Source organism: Moschus berezovskii, chromosome 28, assembly GCF_049115385.1.
Source record: "Moschus berezovskii isolate FMDL1 chromosome 28, NW_MosBer_1.0, whole genome shotgun sequence".
Lineage (NCBI taxonomy): Eukaryota > Metazoa > Chordata > Mammalia > Artiodactyla > Moschidae > Moschus > Moschus berezovskii.
This window is the reverse complement of record NC_142487.1, coordinates 9,926,583-9,949,678: the sequence shown is the minus strand read 5'-3', so window position 1 is coordinate 9,949,678 and position 23,096 is coordinate 9,926,583. Positions and strand designations below refer to the sequence as shown.

The 23,096-nt window shown below is 47.9% G+C and overlaps 1 protein-coding gene across 1 annotated transcript; it reads right to left on the bottom strand.

Moving 5' to 3' along the window:
- Nucleotides 1–637: 637 nt before the first annotated feature.
- Nucleotides 638–20,925, bottom strand: RAB12 (RAB12, member RAS oncogene family). The gene is made up of 6 exons (XM_055417185.2): nucleotides 20,475–20,925; nucleotides 10,658–10,718; nucleotides 5,910–6,048; nucleotides 4,099–4,188; nucleotides 2,950–3,054; nucleotides 638–1,827 (listed from the first exon to the last, which is right to left on the bottom strand). Exons 1-6 carry the CDS (start codon nucleotides 20,923–20,925, stop codon nucleotides 1,714–1,716), a joined length of 960 nt encoding a protein of 319 aa, XP_055273160.1. The 3' UTR covers nucleotides 638–1,713.
- Nucleotides 20,926–23,096: the final 2,171 nt, after the last annotated feature.

Here is a 23,096-nt window from a genome sequence, read left to right as displayed (position 1 = left end):
GGAAAGGGCACGGACGTTACAAAGAACATTTTCATGATGACGCTGTCTGCAAACACACACATATTCACCATGTACAGTGTGCAGCCCAGTGACGCTAAGTACACGCACATGGGTGTACAACCATCACGACCATCCTTGGTGATGTTTTCATCTTCCAAGGGCAAACTCTGTCCAGATAAACACTCACGCCCCGCCCCTGGCGCCCACCAGGCTGCGTCTCTGGCCTTGACTGTTTAGGCCCCTCGGTGAGTGACACGGTACAGGGTCTGTCCTGTGACTGGCTTACCTCACTCAGCATGATGTCCTCAAGGTTCATCCATGCTGTCCATTCCCCTGCCAATGGACACTTGGGATGCTTCATTTCGGCTACTATGAATAAAGTTGTGAACATTAGTGTACAGCCTCTGTTTGTGCCCCAACTTTTGACTTTTGGAGGTGTACACTCAGGACTGGAATTGCTGGGTCTACTGCAGTTCTATGCCTGAATCTTTTGAGAAAGTATTGAAATGTTTTCCATGGTGAAGGAGGCTACATTTTCCTCATCAAAAACACTCAAAAGATTAAGATGTGGAGCTCTGGAAGTATATCATCAGATATGTAATTTACGATGGCACGAGTAAGTGTAGCAACTCAACTGTCATTCATAAATACAAAATTTTATTTGCACTTCGTTAGTGTAGAAGGACCACAATGCTTCTCATATCACAACACTCAAGACACGCCAAGTTATTCAAATACATAATGACTTATTTACCTTGACTAAACAAACAGTGCAGTTTAATAAAAGATATACCAAAGATAAGAGTTCACAAATTCATTATCAGACCAGGAAAAAAAAAAAAAGAACAGAGTCTAGGCTTACTAGGAATACGCTTCACCGTCAAGGGGAGAGGTTTTATCATTACAAAGGTATACAGAATGTTTAGGCAAATACGTGTAGGTTCTTTGACATAGTAAAATGCATCTCTTTAAAATTCCTTTAAACAGGATTTGTGTAGGACAGCAGCGTTCTTTTAAAATCTTCTATAGTTTCAAAAACATTTCTTTTATTGAATCTTTGTAGTTCTTAAAAGCACAGAGTGCATTCATCAGGAAACCAGAGAGATTCCCAGGCCTCAGGACCAATTTAAGTCCCACATTCTAACTAGTCATGTTCTACCATTAATGTGAATAAATAACCTTCAGGACCTTTAAGCGAGCATGGAGCTCGCTTTGTGGGAAACACTCCAATACTTCAAAGATGCTACAGCTGGGAGAAATGTAAATAAAGAAAAAGCATTCAAGGTCGCTTTTCTCCCCCCAAAGTCTTTAGTTTTACAAATTTTCTTTAAAACAGTAAGCAAAGCACCACGTTCTTTCTTCTTATCAGAATATCTCCATCCTCATAATATAGTTAACAAGGACAACTATATCATGTATTTCCAGAAACATTATAGCTCTCATTTCTCCTGTTCTTCGTATCAGAAGTACGACGTTCCCCAGTGTACACACACTAGGCATTGGGATGATGAATGAAATATAATAATTTGGAGAGAAATATGTCATTTATAACCCAAACTTACCCAGGATTGCATATCTGCATATTTACAAGTTAGTGTATAGCTCTGACGTGGATTACAAAGTGCGAGAGGAAATTGTCAAAATGATTGTAGTGCAGAATGCGACCTTCCCCCTGTCCAGGAATCGCGCCCACTTTGCCTCCAAAGCGGCGCGTCAACAGCATCGCACGTGCGGTCTGGGCGGGGGCAGCTCTGGGGGGATCTCGGGCTCGGGTTGTAACGAGAGGATGCTGTTGGACAGCTCGTTCCTGAGCATGTCCAGGGGCATCTTGGGGATAAAGGAAAAGACAAACGCATTGTAACTCGACAATGTGAAGACTCTGCAGACTATAGAATCAAAGACCACAGTGTTTTTTTTATAGGAAACTCTCTGATCACCAGAGTTCAGTTAGACATTCAGCCAAACCTTAGAACCAGGTTCAGGGAGCTTCAACCAACACACAAAGAGGGTGTGCAGCCCATCTCACACCCTCTGGCGAAGAGAGCAGATGGACCTCATCGACATTTCCTTTCATAGCCCAGTGTGATGGAAACTTAAAGTATCAAAAAAAAAAAAAAAAAACGGTTCTGTGTTCTCAGGGGGCATACCATTACTAAAGGAAGAAGTACCTTCTCTTGGCAGCTATACAGACAGCCATTGTATTAGACGCTTCTGAATTACAATGCACCAAGGCGATTATGTGTAATAACAATATAAAAACACTTAAAGATCTAAGGAATCTCTGGATATAAGCCCAAAGATGCTTGAACAATGTGTTGTTGTCCAATGAGGTCATCTTCCTGGTCTGGCGCCATGAAAGGCCCCACCAGACAGGAAGAGCCTCGATGGGAGGCAAGACCCTCACTGCACCTAACAGGGTCCTTGTGGGAAAACTCAAAACAGGAGAGGAGCGAATGTCAAATAAACACAGCCCAGAGTCTCCCCTGGGCTTCCCTGGTGGCTCAGCAGTACAGAATCCTCCTGCTAATGCAGGAGACACGGGTTTGATCCCTGGGTGCGGAAGATTCTCTGGAGAAGGAAATGGCAACCAACTCCAGTATTCTTGCCTGGGAAATCCCATGGATAGAGGAACCTGGTAAGCTACAGTCCGTGGGGTCACAAAGAGTTGGACGCGACTGAGCAACTAAAAAACAGCAACAAATGGTCACGCCCACTGCACCCGTGTGCGAGGCTGAGGACGCGCAGTGTGGCCCTGAGGACATGGTGAGAGGCTGCAGCTGTGGGGGCTGAGTCCTCGGGCCGGGTCTGCACCCCCAGGTCTCCAGCCTGACCACCCCTGGGGTTTGCTTTCTACGTGAGAGGTTCCCAACCACAAACAGCAGAGAAATGATGAAGAGGCTCCAGGTAATGTGCTGTCAGGACACAGGATTCTTTTTTTTTTTTTTTTACCTTTTTCAGGATGTCATCGACAAGCTTCAGGAAGATCTCGTCTACGTTGAAGTTATCCTTGGCGCTCGCTTCACAGAACCGCATCCCAGCTATCTGTTGTGCAAACTGAGAGCACATGTTATTATTGTGTGTGTGTGTGCGTGCATGCTGGGGGGAGGACGGGACGACACGTGTCTAGTATAAGCACAGGGTCCATAACTGGGAGGGGGAACAGCTCTCGGGCTTTGGCATTCAGACAAAGGCTGGGACGAAAGGTCTGCAAAGTCCTGTTTATCCTCAAATGTAAAGCTCATTTACATTTGTAGGATGTGCAGCAATTTCCTACATGATGAGAAATCAACAAAAAATAACCTGTGAGGTGACACCGGGACCATCAAGTCAAATTATGGGGGCAAGGGTCTAAACTGTAGTGTACCCAACATTTAAAATGTATCCAAAAAAATAAATGTGAGTGTCATCGATTTTCTGAGGAAGGGTAGAGTTAGAATAGGAGAACATCATGAATGCAATGATACGGGTTAAAAGAACATTTCTCTGTATAAGATGTCAGTTCAATTCAGTTGCTCAGTTGTGTCCGACTCTTTGTCATGAATCACAGCACTCCAGGCCTCCCTGTTCATCACCAACTCCCGGAGTTCACTCAAACTCCTGTCCATCGAGTCAGTGATGCCATCCAGCCATCTCATTCTCTGTCGTCCCCTTCTCCTCCCGCCTCCAACCTTTCCCAGCATCAGAGTCTTTTCCAGTGAGTCAACTCGTCGCATGAGGTGGCCAAAGTATTGCAGTTTCAGCTTTAGCATCAGTCCTTCCAATGAACACCCAGGATTGATCTCCTTTAGAATGGACTGGTTGGATCTCCCTGTAGTCCAAGGGACTCTCAAGAGTCTTCTCCAGCACCACAGTTCAAAAGCATCAATTCTTTGGCGATCAGGTGGGACAATAAACAGTGCTGTGTATTCTCATGTGTCTTTTCCCCTCCGTTCGAAAAATGAATTTAAAGGAGCAGGAAGTGAACCAAAGCAAACAAAGACAAAGGGTGTGACTGACTGCATTTTCAGAATTCTGAACCGTACAGTAATTTATTAGAAGGGAAAGCACACAGAGTGCTCACGGCACGGACACGGGCCCCCCACCGCCCGCTCTCCTCACCTTTTCACCCTGCTGTCTGCTGATCTCTCTGTCAGTTTCACAGTCCAACTTGTTTCCAACTAAGAGAAGCTCCGCGTCTTCCGAAGCGTACTGTGGGATCGCAACAAGAGAAGCTGAATCTCAAAGCCGGCACGTCACACACAACCCCAGGCCACACCTCTCGCCCCTTCATCGACTCGCCCCTCCTTAGCATCTGCTCTGACCTAGAGGGGGCTCCTGCTGGGCGCATGGCAATGTGGTCACAGGCACGAGCAACCACGGATGGCCTCATGACTCCTAGGAATCTACCCTAAGGAATGACTCAAAATACAGACAAAGCTTTATACTCGGTCGGAAAAAACCTAAAAGATCCCACAAAGTGGGTGAAGAATGAAATAAGGTACATAAAAGAGTGAAGCCATAAACAACCAGAAAATATGCTCTGGAAGAACATAAAGACACAGGAAGCCGCCCGTGATAGAATATTTAGTGAAATAACCATGACGTGAAATGACATGGAGTACAGACGCAATCTGGGTTTTCTGGGTGACACCTACAGACTGTTTCAATTCACTTTTGAGCTTTACTTGGTTCTCTAAATTTTCTATACTGACAAGGTACTGTTAATTTTATAATCAGGAAAAGTTAAGCAAAATTTCTAAGTCTAAAAAAAATGCAGGCACAGTAGAATCTCTTCTCTTTAAAAAGGTCAAAGTTGTTTCAAGTAACTCCCTAAACAGGGGCATTCTCACACATGACAGGAGAAGGACTTCCACACAGGGTACCTGAGTGGGTGACCTCGGCCAGGTTAACCAGGGAGCTCGGTCTCCTTGCCAGTAACGGGGTGACAGTTAACAGTGCCCCCAACAGGGCTGGTAAGGGGAAGAAACAGGAGCACGGCCGCACAGAGGCAGAGGCCAGAGCCGGGTATCAGACGGAGCAGGGCAGGTTCTCCACTGAGGTGCCCTTCACACCGAGGCCACCACCTCCTGGTAGCTCCGTCACGGGGTTCTGAGACGCCCCTGTCTGGGGTCCTCAGGAGCATACCCTGTGGCCCCAGCATCCCAGAGTCCAGACCCAACCCTGGTTCTGACCATCTCTGTAACCCTGGCAACCGGGGTCTCCAACACACTTTAAAGAGACACATGTGCGCTCGGTAAGAGCTGCAAAGGAACGTTCTCCACCATCGTCTAACAGACGGGTTTAATACAATCTGTAAACAAAATGAAATTTATAATATTCTAAGTGTGCTTGTTATGCAAAGGAGCTAAACCTCAAATTACTAAGTGAGGGGGAAACAACTCTCACGTGTGGCCACTGTTTACACACATTGCACCCTCAACGGCTCTGTCTGCAGGCGCATTTTGGCTACTCAATTCTTAGTGGGGGACTCACAGGTTATATAAACTCAGTTTACTTCTACACAGTCAACTGTGATCCAAAGGATAAAATCTTTAGTTCAAAATGAGGGGGTGAAGGCTGTCTCACATGAACTTTCTGCAGAAATGATAAAATTGGCCCTGTACCTGATTCCACGGAAGCAGCCTGCCCATGTGGGATGACCGTGTGTTGTGGGCTCTGATGTCAGACAGCCCAGGGACCAGAATACCAATCCAGGCTTTCTCATGTATAAGTTGATCCTGAAGACATTTTAGTTCTTCTCTGCCTCACCTGTGATGCAGGACTATGCACCTACTTTGAAAGCTGTCATCTGGATTAGATGACGTTTGGGACGGAAAAGCAGGCTCCGTGCATGTTTCCCTTCTTCCTGTTGTCACTATGAACACCCAGAGCAGAGAGCTCACGTCTGAGAGAGAAACGCCAGCACCTACCTTATCGATCATCTTCATCCATTTTGGCAAATCATCGAATGTCTCCTTCTTAGTGATGTCGTAGACTAATATGATCCCCTTGGCACTTCTGTAATAAGCTGAGGTAATGCTGTTGAATCTCTCCTGACCTGCCGTGTCCCTGAGAAACAGCAGCAAAAGTCAGTCCCCAAACAGGGCGGACAGGGAAGACTCGGCCCAACTGTGCTAACTCCCCACAGGTCTGTGCACGTTCGATATTACTGGGGGCAACTTCTCTGAGCTAGGTGTGTCAAAACAAAATCACAAGGAAGCCCCAATTTCTCCCACACCAAGATTCTGAAAAGTAAATGCTGTGTTTAACAGTGGAAAGGGAAACACCCCAGAACTTGGTGGTTATCAATGACAAAATGTACGGGTGATATTTAATTTAAACAATTTAAGCCTAGCAATCTCTGTTAACCAACCTCAATGGTGAGTATCTTATCTGATTTTGCTGATAAGACGACCAACAGTTCCCACTAACGAAAAATGCTGTAGTCTTGTCATTTTCTTAGTCCTTCAAACAGGTAAAGGAGGAAGAGGACCCCACAACTTTGGTCAAGCTGACTACTCTCCAACTGTGACCTTGAAATCCATAGCTTTCTCTCTTCTCCAGGAAAAGCTGATGTTTCCACAGGAAGACATACATGTGTTAACAGTGCACACAAGCTGGCCGAGACTCACTTTCTCCACCTAAGCAGCCGAGGAACTGTGTGCGAACTATCACCAATTTATAAACGAGGCTCAAGAGAGCAGGCCTTCTGACCAGTAAAATGATTTCTTTCAAGCCGATCTGTAATTTAGCTTTTCCCAAAGAACCCTAGCTCTCAGCACACTCCGGGAGCCCTGTGACACAGGTGGCTTGTGACAGAGAAAGCAAGGGGCAGTGGGGTACACAGAAAACGAGGTTCTTCCTTGCAAGATGCTCACAGATGCTCATAGGACAGTGCCTGAGCTTCCAAAAGCGGGAGACACTGAAACCTCTTCCAAGTGCACTGGATGGGGTGAACTTTATGGGGTCGTGTCCGTAACACACATTTGGCAAAGGTGCTATAGTTTACGCCTTTGTTCCAGACTAGACTCACCACCAAATTAGAGTCGGACACGACTGAGCGACTTCCCTTTCACTTTCATGCATTGGAGAAAGGAAATGGCAACCCACTCCAGTATTCTTGCCTGGGGAATCCCAGGGACGGTGGAGCCTGGTGGGCTGCCGTCTATGGGGTCGCACAGAGTCAGACATGACTGAAGCGACTTAGTGGCAGCAGGGATGTGTCATCATGCCAAATAATGACGTCTGTTGGCAAATTCATTTTCACATAAAGCAACTCTGCCACTTTGCGCCAGGGGATGTAAGACTCCCCTGTGCTCTTTCTTGGCTGGAAGGCCCAGGGGCTTAGGCTGGTCTGTTTTGTCTGCCAGGGTCCAGGGGCCTGGCCCACTGCAGGCCCTTCATCTATATGTGCTAAACAAAAGGCTATGTGTGCAAAATGCAGAAAGTGGATGCCAATTCAAGGCAAAATAAACTTATTTTTTTGACTCAAAACTACCCCCAAATTGGATTCCTGAAGAATTCAGAATAAAATAAAACCAACCTGCAGACACTAACAGGCACCTTCTAATCAAGTGAGAAGGAACTGACTCAGATATTGTTTCATTCACAAGAGGAATCAATGAACAAAATTATTCCCGGGACCCTAGGCCTTTAGGGGCATAATTAACACTTTCAAAAACAGTATCTTCCTGACCGTGGGTTCTCTTCCCATCACAGTGCTGGCTTGTTCAACTAAGGATCTGATAAACAGCTCTCACTCACTTCTTTAAAAAGCAAAAATAACACATGTTTTTCTACTCTGAAGTCTGTGGTTAGCACATTATAGCTACACCACAAATTTAAAGAGCAACTAGGTTAAGGTCTTCACTGAGCGTTTTGGGAATTACGTGCTCTCGTGAGTCTTTATGATAAGCAGTTTTATGGTGGCTTTTAGCATAAAACAATTTCACATTCGTTTCTCTAAACATTCACTCAGCTAGGATTCAGAAATCAGGGGCTGAAGAACAGAGACATTAGACATCATACAAGCTTTTGGAAAATCATTTTGAGGTTGCTGTGGTAAGAACACTTAACATGAAGTCTGACCTCGGAAGCAGGAACAACACAGCTCCACTACAAACAAGCATGATACTGCACAGCAGACCCCTGGGTGAGCTTTTAATAAAAACCCAACAATCAGAGATGGGATAGTACTAGGCATTTCTGATATTAAGATTCCGTGGAAAAGGAAACAGCAGCCCACTCCAGTATTCTTACCTAGGAAGTCCCATGGACAGAGAAGCCTGGCGGGCTATAGTCCAGGGGGTTGGACACAACTGAAGCGACCCAACAACAACAAACGGTTAGTGTATAAGACACCAGAGAGGAAACATCAAGGGCATTCCCTAAACCCCATTTCTCTGTGACCTGTTCTTGACTGCATGAGGCAGAAAAGCATCTCCACTGAAGAGAATAATCCATATTTCCAAAATACCTGGGTTGCCAAGGCTATTCCTCTCCAAGGCGCCTTTGTTTGATCATTTCCCTACTGAATTATCTGCTCTCACAGATGGTCAGAGAGCAAGGTAAATAGAATCCAATTCTGTTCAACAAGTATTTATTAATTTCCTACTCTGAGCCAGGACCGCAAAAATTCCACCCCAGTCTCCACGTCTCACACAGCTGGACAGTAGTACAATACCAATGCCCTGATCAGGCTTTTATCTATCCAACGAGATGCAGAATCCTCATATTCCGACCTTTATCTCAATGAACCTTAATTTCCACTGTAATGACCGAGAGCCGACTTTCGGAGATTTGCAGTTTATCACCATCAGCCAAATCTCATTTACTGCGGGTGGAATATGATCTTACTACTATCATGTCTCTCTCTGCTTTGGGTGCAAATTGAAAACTTCCTGCCATCCTTTCCCCCCAGTTTGGTATTACAACCATGCTTTGAAAAACCATCATTATTCTGTATTTAATGTATCTGGTGAAATGACACAATTCTTAATTTGCAGGAATCAATGTCAGTGTATCAAAGTTCCACCTCTTCAAGCAAAGAATGAAAGGAAACAAGCTTGATGTCAACACAGGGACTCTAGTGGAAGCCAAATTCACCAACGGTGAGCACTGGACCGAACAAGAGACTTCACGTGGAGCATCTTTTTTGGGGGGATGGGGTGGGGTGGGGGGTACGCCATGCAGCACGCGGGATCTTAGCTCCCCAACCAGGGATCAAACCCACACCCCCTGCATGGGATGCTCTGTATGGGGGACTTCCACTGGACTGCCAAGGAAGTCCCCCATACGGAGCATCTTAATTATGTGTTTGCCTTAAGGCAGGAAGCCAGTTTCTCAGCTTCAAGTCCATCTCAACATAATAGCTGGAAGCTTCTGTGAGTGATTTCCAGGATATGTGCTGCTGCTGCTGCTGTTAGGTCACTCAACTGTGTCTAACTGTGACCCCCTGGACTACAGCCTGCCAGGCTCCTTGTCCATGGGATTTCCCAGGCAAGAATACTGGAGTGGGTTGCCACTTCCTTCTTTCCTTCTGCAGGGGATCTTCCCGACCCAGGGATCGAACCCATGTCTCCTGCACTGGCAGGCGGATTCTTTACCACTGAGCCACCATGTGTATGTAAATTCACGAATCTACATTTCGGGTGACGTCTTATTTTAGCTATCCTTACACCAAGTTCTATATACATATATGTAGACACACTTCAGGCAGAGATGGGAAAATGGTCCTTTTCCTAACCACAGATGATCAAAGAACTTCCCAAAGATATGAAAAGCAAAAACACAAAACAAAAAAGCAACCCCCGTCACCCCCTATCCTTCAAGCGGGTGGAACAGTCAGCGATGACCCATGGGGACGTTACCTGACACGGCCGGCGGGCGCCCCGCACGGGGGCGCGGGTGGGGATGAGACATGGCACTAACACGGAAGCGCTAGGTGACGATGGAGCCGCCGGTGCGGCAGCAATGAACGCGATGGAAGCAACATACACACGGCGGACAGACAGAGCTGAGGTCGACCTGCGAGAGGAGTTAGTGGCTGAGACGCTGCGGCGAGACTGTGTTAGCAACAAGGGCACCGCGGACACCCGGCGGGCCGCTCCCACCAGTCCCTCCTCCGGAGGGGCTCCTCCCGGGTCCCCAAGGAAGGGTGGCTGATCGGCCTCCACACGGCTCGGTTAGTCTCTCACACGCTCCTGGGGTGCGGGGAGGGGGCTCTGGGGTCCCCGCATGGGGCACAGAGGGGCTCAGGGCATGAGCGTCCCACCGAGGACACGCCCGAGGGGGCCTTGCCCAAGAGGCGCAGCTCCTGGCGGGGAGCACGCTGGCCTTTCTCCAGCTGCTTGCAGAGTAAGTAACTCTGAAAACATGTAGACGAGCACTGGAGCCACCGTCTCAGTGACGACGGTTTGTCGGAGGACGTCAAACCAGAGACTAAAGGCTCCAAGCCAGTCACCATGGAAGTGTAGCAACTTCCATGGCAAGCGGGGCTGAGCTACATGGGCTCTTTCCTGAACGCTCTCTAGAAGGAAGCTCCGTTCATTCCACTTGAACGAGAGTGGAGGAGAGGAAACGCAGGAGAGACAGACCAGCTCCGACGGTTAACTGTATTAGACAAGCGTGTGGACTGCTGAACACACAGAGTGATAACTGGGTGCAGGGCCCCACTTACCAGATCTGTAGCCTAATTTTCTTTCCTCTTAGCTCTACGGTTTTGATCTTAAAGTCAACACCTGTAAATAAAACAGATGAAGATGAAGCAAAAACAAGGCAATCTGTCAGAAAAGCAGTACTATTTGTATGCCACTGTCGGAAAAACCAAAAAGCTGACCACACTGAATCCCAAAAAGAGAGAGAAGAAATCCACTGGTCCCCGAGACGACCACCACTCTGTGCTTCTCCACACAACGAGTCAGCATATGTTAGGTTCTACCCTGAACTGGAGATGAAGCACTTGCTATTCATAAGAGTTTAATACTACTAGAGGTGCAGCTTAAAATCCACTTAAAAATCACAATGAATCATTACACAAACAATGGCTTCATACACATGCTATCTTGGGGGGAAAGTCTTATGTGGAGCACTGGAAACTCAATCTTGATTTCAAACAGTCATAGTCTGAATTAAGAAATTATCGTAATAAATTCTTTAGCATTCCCAAAAGTGACTTTATTATATTGCCAATAGTGTAGAAGAGGAATTCTTTTTGAAAAATTTTACTTACATAAATTAATTTCATTTTAAAAATTACTGTAATAGTAGCAAGCAAACCATGACAAATCCCCACCCCTCTCCAGTTCAGCCCTTAAGGCTTCAGATAATTTTTTAAAGCAAATTTTCACCCATGGATATTTCCTTATCTACTTGTCAGTTACAGAAAACTTCAATACTTTTTAAAAACAAATTTCAGAATATTTGTGAAATAATATAAAACAGTATTTTTTACACAATTCTCACAACTAAGAAAAAAAAAAATAACCAGCTAAAAAAAACAACGCCAGCTAAATGTGGGAAGTGGAAACCTAATCTCTATGGGAACTATTAATATTTTCTGGCTGCTTTACGGATCCAGGGTCCCGATGCTGTGAGGTGGGGGATGGAGGGGGCACGACATAGCTCTTCAAAGTCAGATGATGTTCCTGAGGTGACGGGCAAGGCATGTGACAGACTTTTATAATTAGCAACATGCCGCAGACATCAATGCAACCAGAAGTGTTTACAAGCCTGTGTGGGACTGAGGTCTGTACAACAGAGAAACGTTGCAGGAACATAAAAGTCACGGCTGGAGAAGAGGCCACGGCACCGTGGTTCTTACTCTTCCCCCCAGCCCTGATCTCAAAGCTCATGCAAATGTTGGGGAAGCCAATTTCACTTTCAGTTCTGGAACAGCTTTGCTTTTCCGAGTCAGATGACTCTCAGACAGCCTTGGAACAGGAAGTGTGTCTGTACACGACCAACATCCTCAAGCAGAGACCAAGCGGAATCCTTTGTGCTTCACCCACTGGGAAGGGCAGAGCCTAACGCGATACTCTACAAGGCACAGAAACCAGCCTGCACCTACGCGCTGTGCTCTGCTTTTGAAAAGGCACAACTCAGACAAAACCCCTTCTTCCTGATATCAGCATAAAGCCAGGGCCTCACCATGTGATTTACAAATCTAATTCACACTGTATCATGGCCACTATTCTGCTTCACTACAGCTATTTTGTAATTACTAAGTTTAATGAATAAAAATAAAGGAAAGGATACTAATAGTCAAAAGTAGGAATAAGTAGTAACGTTATCGTGTGATTATAAATACACTGTTAAGCAAAGATGAACGAACAGCAAGCAGGATGAAGAACGTGTTTAGCCCAAACTACCTGGTTTTACTGAGTAGGTTAAAAACGTCATCAACAACAACAGAAAAATATCCAGTGGCTCAATCTAAAATTCCACAAAAGGAAACAGCTCATTAAAATAGTGCTTGCTCTTAAATGAAATCTCTTTTACCATACAGTAAGAGCCACTAGGTTAGCTGGTGATGGCTGGAAACTTACTCCAATCTGTGGCTTTGAGACAAATCCTTATATCAAAGTATACAACTACACATTTTTAAAAAGTTTTTTCCATTAGGTAAAAAATATCTCTTAGTGTCCATTGTTAACATTTGGCAGGTCACAGAAATTGTCATGATCCTGAATAAAAGGTAGCAAGTCACCACCGCCTCAAGGAGGGGATTAGTTTTGGGAAAAGTCAGCACAGAGTCTCCTGTCTGAGCAGGGGGGCCCAGAACCATGTTTATGAACAGATAAGAGACAAAAAAGTGGCAGCTTTTATTGAAAACCCATTTCCTACAGTGTCCTGACCATCCGGGGAAGCAAGTAGCTACTACTCCGTCGGGTGGTGGAGACAGTCCCGCCCTGAAGACCTGAGTCATCCAGACCTACATGACACGCATTTGGTGAAACACCCTCTCTGCTCTCCTCTTCTGGAGAACCTCCCCATCTGCCCAAAAGCCTCTTCAGGCCCAGGGGTTCCCTTCTGTGCCTCCCAACAGCTCACCTTCCCCCTGCCCTCCCAGTCCTGCCCGTCCAGCCCTGACCCGTGGCTCCGCTGATCTCACCCAGGTGACAGGAACAAGAGCCTTCTCAGGACAGTCAACTCTGGCCTCTGGAGCCTAGAACGCTGCCTGGCACAGGGCAGTGGTCCAGTAAATCTGATGGAGACCTGCCCTTCTTCTCCACCAAACGCTGCGTGTGTACGGAGAAAGGTGACTAAAGGGGATGAAATAGGAGGTCATTCAGGACTGATGAGCGCACAGGCACACACACATTTAAACCGCAGGAAGGAAGCACAGACGCTCTGTTGTGAGCCTGCCTGGCGGGCAGAGCAGCAGGAACCTGAGGTGATGCAGCAGCGTCACCCTGGAACCTGAGCATTCGATTTCTCCTGCAATCCCAGCTTGTGGTTTAGCCCCTACATTGTGTCTGACTCTCTTGCAACCCCACAGACTGTAGCCTGCCGGGCTCTTCTGTCCACGGGATTTCCCAGGCGAGAATACCGGAATGGGTTGCCAATTCCTCCTCAAGGGGATCTTCCCGACCCAGGGATTGAACCCATGTCTCTGAATCAGCAGCTGGATTCTTTACCACTGAGCCACCAGGGGAGCCCTCACAACCCCTGTTACTGGTGGAACATCCTCAGAGGAGGGGCAGTCTTCACATGCCCAGGTCCCCTCCATTCCACACGCCACCCCCACCCCCCAGGGGATTATTACAGTAACCGTTTACCCAGTTACTGAGACTGGAGGTGATCCACTGAGGGAAGGTACTGCTGGGTGACAGGGGTCTAAGTCTTCCTAAAAATGCTTCCATCAGGAAGGACACAGGTCACAGGCTTCCATCAGGAAGGACACAGGTCACAGGCTCTGTTGTATAGATACGACTATTCTATTCAAATCTTTCTTAATTCTCTTTAATAATGATGACAGTGTCTATCAGATGCCCTGAGCCTGACATGCAACATGTGGGCTCTTTCAGGAGCCCAGCAGGCTGGGTGCTACCCTCACAGAACAGAGGAGAGACCAAGGTCAGATCACTTCTGCTAGCTGAGTGGCAGAACCTAGGTTCAAATTCATAACACTGTTTACAACCAAAGGTTGTTAGAAAAGTCAAACATGTGGAAACAGGGAAAAGCGTGAAATCTGTAAGTGGCCCAGGGTCTCCAAAACTGAGCTCTTCAAGAACAGCTTCACCTGGTCCTGTCACCTCTGTACTCATGTTTCATAAATCTCAGCAACAGCGTAAGAATTGTCCTACTCAGTGCTGATAAGATTTTGAGGCTCCCCGGCAGGCAAAAGATATCCAAAAACACATTACCATGTTACTTTTTGCTGAGGCATTAAAAAGTCACAAAAATGAAACTAGCAAAAATAAACAGAAGTTTCTTTCTTCACATCCCCTTCCAGCACAGAGTTCACTAAAAGCAGAACTGACCAGTGGCCCATGCCTGGGATACAGCTGAGTGTTCGTCCCCCCTCACCCACCTCCCCCCAACAAGGACTTGGAGTTGGTGTGAGAGTATGATTTTAGTTGACTTCAGATACTGCAGTCCATGGGGTTCCAAAAGAGTCGGACACCATTCAGCAAATAACCAACAACAAAATAGGTTTTGGAGGCTGTAGGATTTCACACTTTGAAGTCAAGTCTCAGTTCAAGCAGTGGTGACAAATTGCTATTAACTGTTACTGCCGATTTATAAGAACTATCTTGAGATCACATGCTGGCCTTTCTCCCAAGGACATATATCTTTCAGTGTCACCCCATCCTGGAGGTAATTCTTCCCCTGATGGAGGCTTCCCCGCATTTCCACTGAGTTGACAGTAAGAAAGCAAACTAAGAAATGTGTCAAGGTCACCCAGATGGAGGAACGTTTACTATCAGAAAGCGGTCTCCTGACCATGAGGCCAGCCTTCCACCTGACCACTGTCCTTCAGGGGAGAGCACAGACGCGTTCCCCCAGGAGAGCACCCTATAAAGGGTAGGCAAGGCAGACCACCCTCCCGTACTGCCCTGGAGGGGCCCCGAGCCACAGAATCATGGGGGTTCTCCTACTTAAGCTGAGCTAAAAGAACTCAACAGAATGAAGTAATGTAACTATAAAATACTTGGATCGCCTCAGAAACAGGTGTTACTAGAATAGTTTAAATGATTGCACGTCTTTAAACAATGCTCGCAGGCCTGAGGATATCCAGCGTCTGCCCTGAGTCTAACAAGACCCGCCTCCTCAGTCCAGACTGGGTGGTCTGTATCCCAGCAAACAAGACCATCCACGTCCCTCACCTGCACACACACAGGAGATGGCACCGCACCCAGCTGGAACAGACACGCCACACATGAACTTCACAGGTGAGGTGGGGGGGTGGAGGTGGGGAGTCGAGGTCACGGAGCACGTGGGCCCCGATTTTCATCAGGGCAGCTCCACCACTCGCCTCCCCTTCTGCAGGGACCAGCCAGGCGAGCAGGTGGGCTTCCAGCCCCATGAACGGCCAGTGGGATGGATTCTCACACAAATACACACCGCCCCTCAGAAAACACTTGCTGAATGGCGTACAGAGCTATGTTTTCTTTGCAGATTCAAACAAATGCTTAATTAGAACACCACAAGGCTGGAGAAAGCTCTGGCCCTACTAGCGGTCTAAGGAACTCAGGCTGCCTTCTGAAGGCCGTCCTTGCACCCCCCAGCTGTAGGGGAGGCAGACTTGAAGGTTCTGGGTCCCTCTCATCCTACAGAGGCAGATCTTTCTTCTCCAGAAAGAGCTCCTCGGTAAAAGAATGGCCGAATGCACGTAAGCCAGGTCTTTAAACAGATTTTTATCAGCCCCAACAATCCGATCGCCAACTTTCCACTTTCTGGGAAAGACAGCTACTTTATTCCACAAATGCGTTCTGCACAAGCCTATCAGCATGCTCTGAGTTCATTAAATAAGCCAAACCACACAACGCACAGCACAGGCTGGCATAAAAACCGGTGTTCCTCGCCCACTCCCGTCTCCCTGAGTCATCCTGTTACATCAGCCCGGCAGGGGAGGGGCTGACGCTGGAAGGTCTGGGCTTTGGAGTGGGAATTCGGGACAATTCTCCCTAATTCCCTTGTAAGTGAAATAGTTGAGCAGTTCAGCCATGGCTTCAAAGACTGCTCAGGATCACAGAGGAGCAACACAAAACACACAGCTTAGAATTTTAATCCAGTATGAAATGTTCATTCTGGGTTTCCAAACAAAAACCTCTGACCTAAATTTACAGAATAAAGTGCAAGCGATTTCCCTTGCCAGTGGGTCCACTGCTTGTAGGCAAAGCAGAGTAGATCCTAGTGGTGGGATCTCCTGCCTCCTGCCCGCTCACGTTCAAGGGCAACCCACAGACAGCCACTCCTGCACGGGATTTATGGCCGCCCGCACCTTGGTTAGTTCTGTTTCTGGCTCTACTACGGGGCCGGATGAATCACAGTCACCTGCACCACCAGGCTTCCCTGCCTTGGGAACAGTGAACACAGGGCCTGAAGGGATGGGCTTGAGAACAGAGACCCCGGCACATGACTGAGTACAAACAGGGCTCCACCGAGCACTCTCACCGTTTAGGACCGCTTATTCTCTGGGCCAGGCTGTGAAGTGATCGCTGTAAAATGAGAAAAACGTTGACAGAGTCGTGAGGACCTCAAACTGAGTTCAAAGAACTTTTAAATTCTGATATTCTGTCTTTCCTATTTTGGGAAAGATACCTCATGTTATCATTTTTGGTTGTTTTTCTTTGAAAAGTTGGTGATAGTGGATTGTTGAAAAAAATGTCCTTACGTGGCAAAATAATAAAAGAATTGGCAATCCTATGTTGGCCTCTGGCACTCTGGAAGAAACTTCACTGTTCAGGAAACTGATTCTCTGGTCCAAACGGTCTTACTCCTCCTTTCCCTGTATTTAAATGTATTTTAGTAAATATTTTAAAAGTTTCAGATAGTTGAATGATTAAATATTTAGAAACGAACCTTTTAAAGCATCACTCCCAGAGGGAAGTGACAAGTAATGGGGGCACAGTTAAAGAGAATCAATGTCAGCGCTACCACTGATGGCCTCATATACCACTTTCACAGGGCTGTCGCAGGCGGGGGGCAAATTAGACAAGCAGGAAAGAGTTTCATCCACATTTTCAGAGTAAAGTGAACTTAAATCCCAAAGTAAGCTAAGGAACAGACAGAAGGAACTCACTTGCAGCCCTGGTCCTGACCACTTGCTCACCGCTGGGGCACTGTGGGCAAGCTGTCTACCCTCTGGGACTCTGCTTCCTCATCTGTAAAATGGGGAAACCTTCAGGATGGTTGTGAGGTTTAGAAAGAGTGTACTTTTGCTTGTACACAGTACGTGCTCAAGAAACTGTAGCTACTGCTAACAGAATATAACCCTTTACACACAAAGACAAAATAAATTACTTATCCAAAGTCACAAACTAGTTCATGGAAAAGCTTAAATCAAGAGCCGAGGTTTTTTAGAATGCTCTTCTAGAAATGTAAAGTTCCTGGGAGTGGTGTAAGGGGTGCTGCCTGGTAAAAACATTTTGATTCAAACACAATGAAGAGCAAGCTTCCAATAGTAATATAAGAAACACAGGTCGACATGGTATTTAAAGAGTTGTGAATTTCTACAGCCAACCAGTTTTTTTTTCTCCTGCTTCTCAAACTTCGAAAAGCTGTATCTGTAAAACCATGTTGGCCACATCAGACTAACTCAATTCCATGAATATGAAACCCCATTTGAAAGTAACACTCCACCCGGACAATTTTCACTAAATAGGTCAATTATTAAAAGTCTTTTCAGTTTCATACTCCGGTGAGTTCTGCATGTCTTTTAAACCAAAACAACTTCTGGTTTGATCAGTAATACAACAACAACAAAACCAACATTTTGTTCAGTTGTAATTTGATAAAATAGGCTTATTATCTCAAATCCCTCTGGGTTTCTGCTATGCTTCTTTACAGAAAGTCCGGTGAGACTGCCTGGCTTTATCAAATGCTCACTGGAAGGGCTGCTTCTAGTCTGAGGTCGGCTGGGGGCATCACCTGAGTGACCCTCCTGGGTCAGCAGCACCTGCACAGGGTGGGTGGTCTTTTCAAGACTCTGCAGCTGGACAGGGTGAGGCCGGCGGAACAGGATCTGTGCAGAGTCTGTGGAGACGAAACTCAACAATGCGCCTCAGAAGGACCCTGTGAGCCACCTGCTCAGGTGGGGGCATTCGGGTGAGGCAACCCCAGCTACACCACACCCAGCGCCGCATGTACACTTGCTTTTCTAAGGAACTCAAGGAATGAACTTATCTCTACAGCATTCCAGAGTGGAGGAAGGCCTTGACCAGCCCCCACTCCACCTAGACTAGGGGGCTTTCCCCGCGCTCCCCAGAGGGTCTGCACACATCTCCACGTTGCCCTAATCGCCCTGGGGCATCCTCAGGACTCCCCTTCCCCACCCCTCAATCTGGACAGACTGTCCTCACCGCTGAGGCCCCAGTGGGTAGCACAGCACCCGCACACAGGAGGTGCGCAATAAGTGATCTGATACGTGGAAGGGAAAAGCGACTCAGAGGCAGGACAGAAGAGGGGTTTAGTTAACTTCCTCCAAGTGTCCTCACAGTCTGGGTCAGACCAGAAGTTATCATCTTTTCCTGAACTTCCCACAAATCAACACTTACCAACCCAACAGGCCATGTACGGAGGAAACAGAAACAAGCAAGATAAAGTCAAAGGGCACAAGGGACCCCAGCGGCAGGGGTGTGGGGAGGCGTGTATACATGTGCATTTAGGTTTGTTTGTTAACGGGACAAAGAAACTGACTGCCTGGTCCCCTCCTGATTCCCAAGAAACCGCCTCCCTGCCAGGGCCGTACCCAGAGCACTTTATGGCTCCAGCTCATACAGAAGGTCCACCCTCCACGCTTCATGGCAGCCCAGCTCTTGAAGCATTCATCCCCAATATCCCCTAATGACTGTGGGGGTCCTGCACTGTGGCCCCAGCTTAGGAACCCCTCCCGCTCTGTTCTACAGCACATCTTCCCCTCCGTCTCCCTCTCCATCCACCAAACCCTATTTTCCACCCAGGCCTGTGCTGGTTTCTCTACATCACATAGCACAACTGTGCTATTCTTCATTTTGGTAAATTTTTAAGTATTGAGTCATAAAAGATGGATAATTTTGAATTACTTTTAGTTCTATTTTACTTATGCCAGGTACTAAAATTAACAGCATAAACCCTCTTTTGATGGTTAAATAACTTCACGTACTTCATATGATCCAAAATTGGATATCTGAAACAGGTCTAAGCTATACTACTGAACTTTAATCTCACGGTTTCAAGGCCAAGATCTCAACAACAGGGTACAGAGAGCACAAATACATCCAAAATGATCTATTACTGAGAAGTATGAAAGGAAACACGTTCTCACAAACAAAACAAAAAGACAATGTGAAAAGTATAAGATTAATCTTTCAATAAGCCATTTCAAGTGGAGAGGTCTTCTGTAACATGACAACAAGGCCAATTAATCTCCAAACTGTATCACCTTGGAACTATCTAAATACACAAGTGGTGTGTGGAATGAATGTTTCAGTTCTGAATTTCATGTTCATATACTATGTATTATTTCTTGGACCTCCCCGAGGGGAATCCCCACCACCACCTACCCATTACTGAAGGCGATTGATCTTCCCCTCAAACAACTATCTCAGCGGGGTTCCCCTATCTTTGACAGCTTTTAAGGGGTTTTCCAGAAAAACAACTGTTACACAGTGACCGCACAGACCGCAAAGCCAAGGCCTATATATACACGTGACTCCGTCAGAAAACTTCCCTGCAGTTTCAATTTTACATTCTGAGGACCGGGCACTTCCAGGCCCAGCGGGTTCCTGTAGTTACCTGGCTGCCCGCTTCACCCACCTGGCAGTGCAGGGGGCGGGGCGGGGGTGGGGGTGCCGTTCCCACTGCAGGTCCCCTGGGTTATTTGAAGTCACAGAGAAACACAGCTGAAGTCCTTCTGCCCACATTTATAGTTAAAAGAAAAAACTTCTTAGTCTTATTCCGAATATTATCCAGAGACCCCTCCTCCACAGGGGATTTAAAACTCCCATCATTTCAGCACAACATAAAACTGAGTTCAAAATTAGAAAAACAAGTCGCGTGGACAGTGGAAATGCCCCTCCTCCTAGGAAGGCAAAGCTAAGGCATCACAATTCTCCAGAGGGGACCACTCCGGCCATCCAGCCAGGGCACAGCTCGTGTCCACCACGCTGCCCGCCTGCCCCCCCTTCTTCCTGATGAGGAGTTGGGGGGGTTGCTCCCGTGGAGAGATGCTCACACCGTCCCCGGCCGGCCGGGCCCCGTGCATCCCCGGCCTCGAGACGGCCAGGGCGGGGGCTCCGTCCGGTCCGGGGATGCAGGGGCCCCCCGGGGCCGCCCCCGGCCCGCCTTACCCACGGTGGACTTGCAGGCCTCGCAGAAAGTGTCGTCGGTAAAGCGCTCCATCAGGCTGGTCTTGCCCACGCCGCGGGAGCCGATGATGATGACCTGCAGCTTGAAGTCGGCCGGCCTGGGGGGCTGCTTGCGCCGGCGGGCCTGGCCGCCAGACAGCGCCGGGGAGCCCGCGCCCAGCCCGCCGCCGCCCGCGGGCCGCCTGTGCAGCGCGGCGCCCGGATCCATGCACGCATGCGGCCCCCCGCGCCCCCGCGCCCCCTCGGCCTCCGCCAAGCGCCGCGGCTCGGCCCCGGGCTGGGCGAGCGCGCGCTCGAGCGGCCCCGGCGGCCCGCGGGCTCCGCGCTGCAGCTGCGCCGCCGGCCGGCCCCCAGCGTCCGCCCCACCGCCGCCGCTGCCGCCGCCGGGGGAGGAGGAAGGGAAGCAACTACTCCGCAGCAGCGGCAGCAGCATCCCGGGCGAGGCGGCGCGACGGCGCAGGCGCGGGCGGGCGGGCGGCGGGGCGGGGCGGGGAGCCGCGCGCGCGCCCCCTGCCGTCCGGAGGACCGCCCGCGCGCGCCTCCCGCTGCCTGCTCGCGCTCCCTGATTGGCCTCCGCTGCCCTCTGGCCCCCTCGCATTTCTTTCTGGGACTTTCATCTTCTGCTTCCCTTCCATCCGCATCCGCTCCTTTCCTTCTTCCCTCCTTCTGTCCCTGCTGTCATTGAGCGCAGCCCACAAACACTAAGCCTGTGCGATAGCCGTCTCCCCCAAACCTGTTGCATGCACTCTGAAGTCCCCCTCCCCACCCTGCTCCAGATCACCGCTGCAAACTCGCACTGACAGTCTCCGACCGGCCCCCGCGTCGACCCCCGCCCCCTGGGGGGTGGTCCCCTGCACCCCCGCCCCGTCTCAGGCCCGGACCCACTCGCCCCTCTTGGAAGGCAGACTGACCATGTCTGTCTTATATTTTCCATAGGAAACTCGCCGAAGTCAGTTATTTTTAGTCCTGACTGCTGCCTAATGCAAAGTGCATACGTTTTCATTCCGTTTAACTTGTAAATAAAATGAATAGCCTGCTCCTTTGGGGAAGCCCGTGAGTTCAAACAGTAGTAGGGAACTCCAAGACTGACACTCCAGAAGTTTAGGGACTCTGAGCTCGGGCTGTGTGTTTGGCCACTTCTGTTTGGAAGGATTTAAGGATTCAGAAAATCACTGCTCTGATCCCTCGCCAAGGATCTGTTTAGCAAATTCCTCAGCGTGAACTTGAGCACCTCAGAACACAGGGTTCTAAACATGATAGGAGCTGGCACATTTGCCCAGCATGATCATGTAACTCACCAAATTTCAGCTTTATTTAGAACTAGGTTTAGTACCAGCTTAGTCCATATGGGTATTACTCTACTAACCTGATTTGTGAAAGTGCAGCATTGCCCACAGGGTAAACTGGAAGCTTACACGTATGAGAGAATTTTTAGCTCTCCAAAAGCAATCACAATAGAAGTCTTTTCAGTCTTTCCAGTATTCTTGCCATGATAATCCCATGGACAGAGGAGCCTGGCAGGCCACAGTCCATGGGGTCACAAAGAGTCTGACAGGACTGAGCAAACTAACATGCTTTCACTTATGATGTTTAAAATATGTTTAAAATATGATCAGATCTCTGTTATTTTAAGCATGGCTCCATCACCTAACAGTCAATGAGCCTCTCTGAGCTGTAGATTTCTCTCTACTTCTATAGGAATGAGAGTGACTCCTCTTGACATTCAGCGTTGTCAGGAAAGCACCTACTGACAACCTATGCAGCGTTTGTTACAAACAATAACTCACTCCACTAATGTAAGGAATTAAAGAACCTGGTTTACCCAAGGCTTTCCAGAGATATTTCAATTTCACAAAGCAAGACACATCTGCAAAGGTAATCTCAAGATTTTTAGTTTGGTCCATCCTGATTTGTAGCACTTCCTGTACCAACAGGCAACATTTTGTGGTGTGGGCTGTGTAGCCAAAGACCCTCTTGCCTGTAATATAGTATCTTCCTCATGAAGCAACTCTGTAATATTTCCTCCACTGGGATACTTAGTGGGTTAAGTGGCAGGGAGTTGGGTAGCACCCCCAGAGAGCCCAGTTAAAATCCCTGGTGTTGCTTTGCACTATCTGTTATTACATAATGTTCCAGCACATAGAACCAGATACATAGTACAATTCAGTAGCTGTTTGTAAAAGAATGAAGGGCATTTCATATTGATAGCGGGCTCTGTAGGCTGTCCTAAATCCAGATTGTAAATAAAGGGCATACCCTTCCCACCTGCTTTTCCCCTGGAAATTCTTCCCTATCATTTTATAAGATCCCCCTTCCTTCACTACCAGCTTAGCGCCATCATCACCACCTAAGACCAGAGAAGTTGTAACTTTTACAAAGGACCAGAACTGGAAGGGCATGGAAAATGGGTCACCAATCCCCAAAAGACAGGCAAAGGAAGAGAAGCTGAAGAACCTGGGGAAGGCGGGGACAGGAGGACTCCGGAGATAGTGGGTCCTGGAAATGCAGGGAGGACTGTGGTTTACAAAGAGTCAAATCTTGCAGACCAGTCACGTCAAATTTCTGCAGACACTTCTCGATTTTTGTGGCATTGAGGCACCATAA

Coding starts and splice junctions, on each gene's coding strand:
- RAB12 (XM_055417185.2), bottom strand. CDS start 20,925: ATGCTGCTGCCGCTGCTGCGGAGTAGTTGCTTCCCTTCCTCCTCCCCC. Junction 10,719..20,474: donor GGCCTGCAAGTCCACCGTGG/GTAAGGCGGGCC, acceptor TTTTATTTACAG/GTGTTGACTTTAAGATCAAA. Junction 1,828..2,949: donor TCGATGACATCCTGAAAAAG/GTAAAAAAAAAA, acceptor TTTATCCCCAAG/ATGCCCCTGGACATGCTCAG.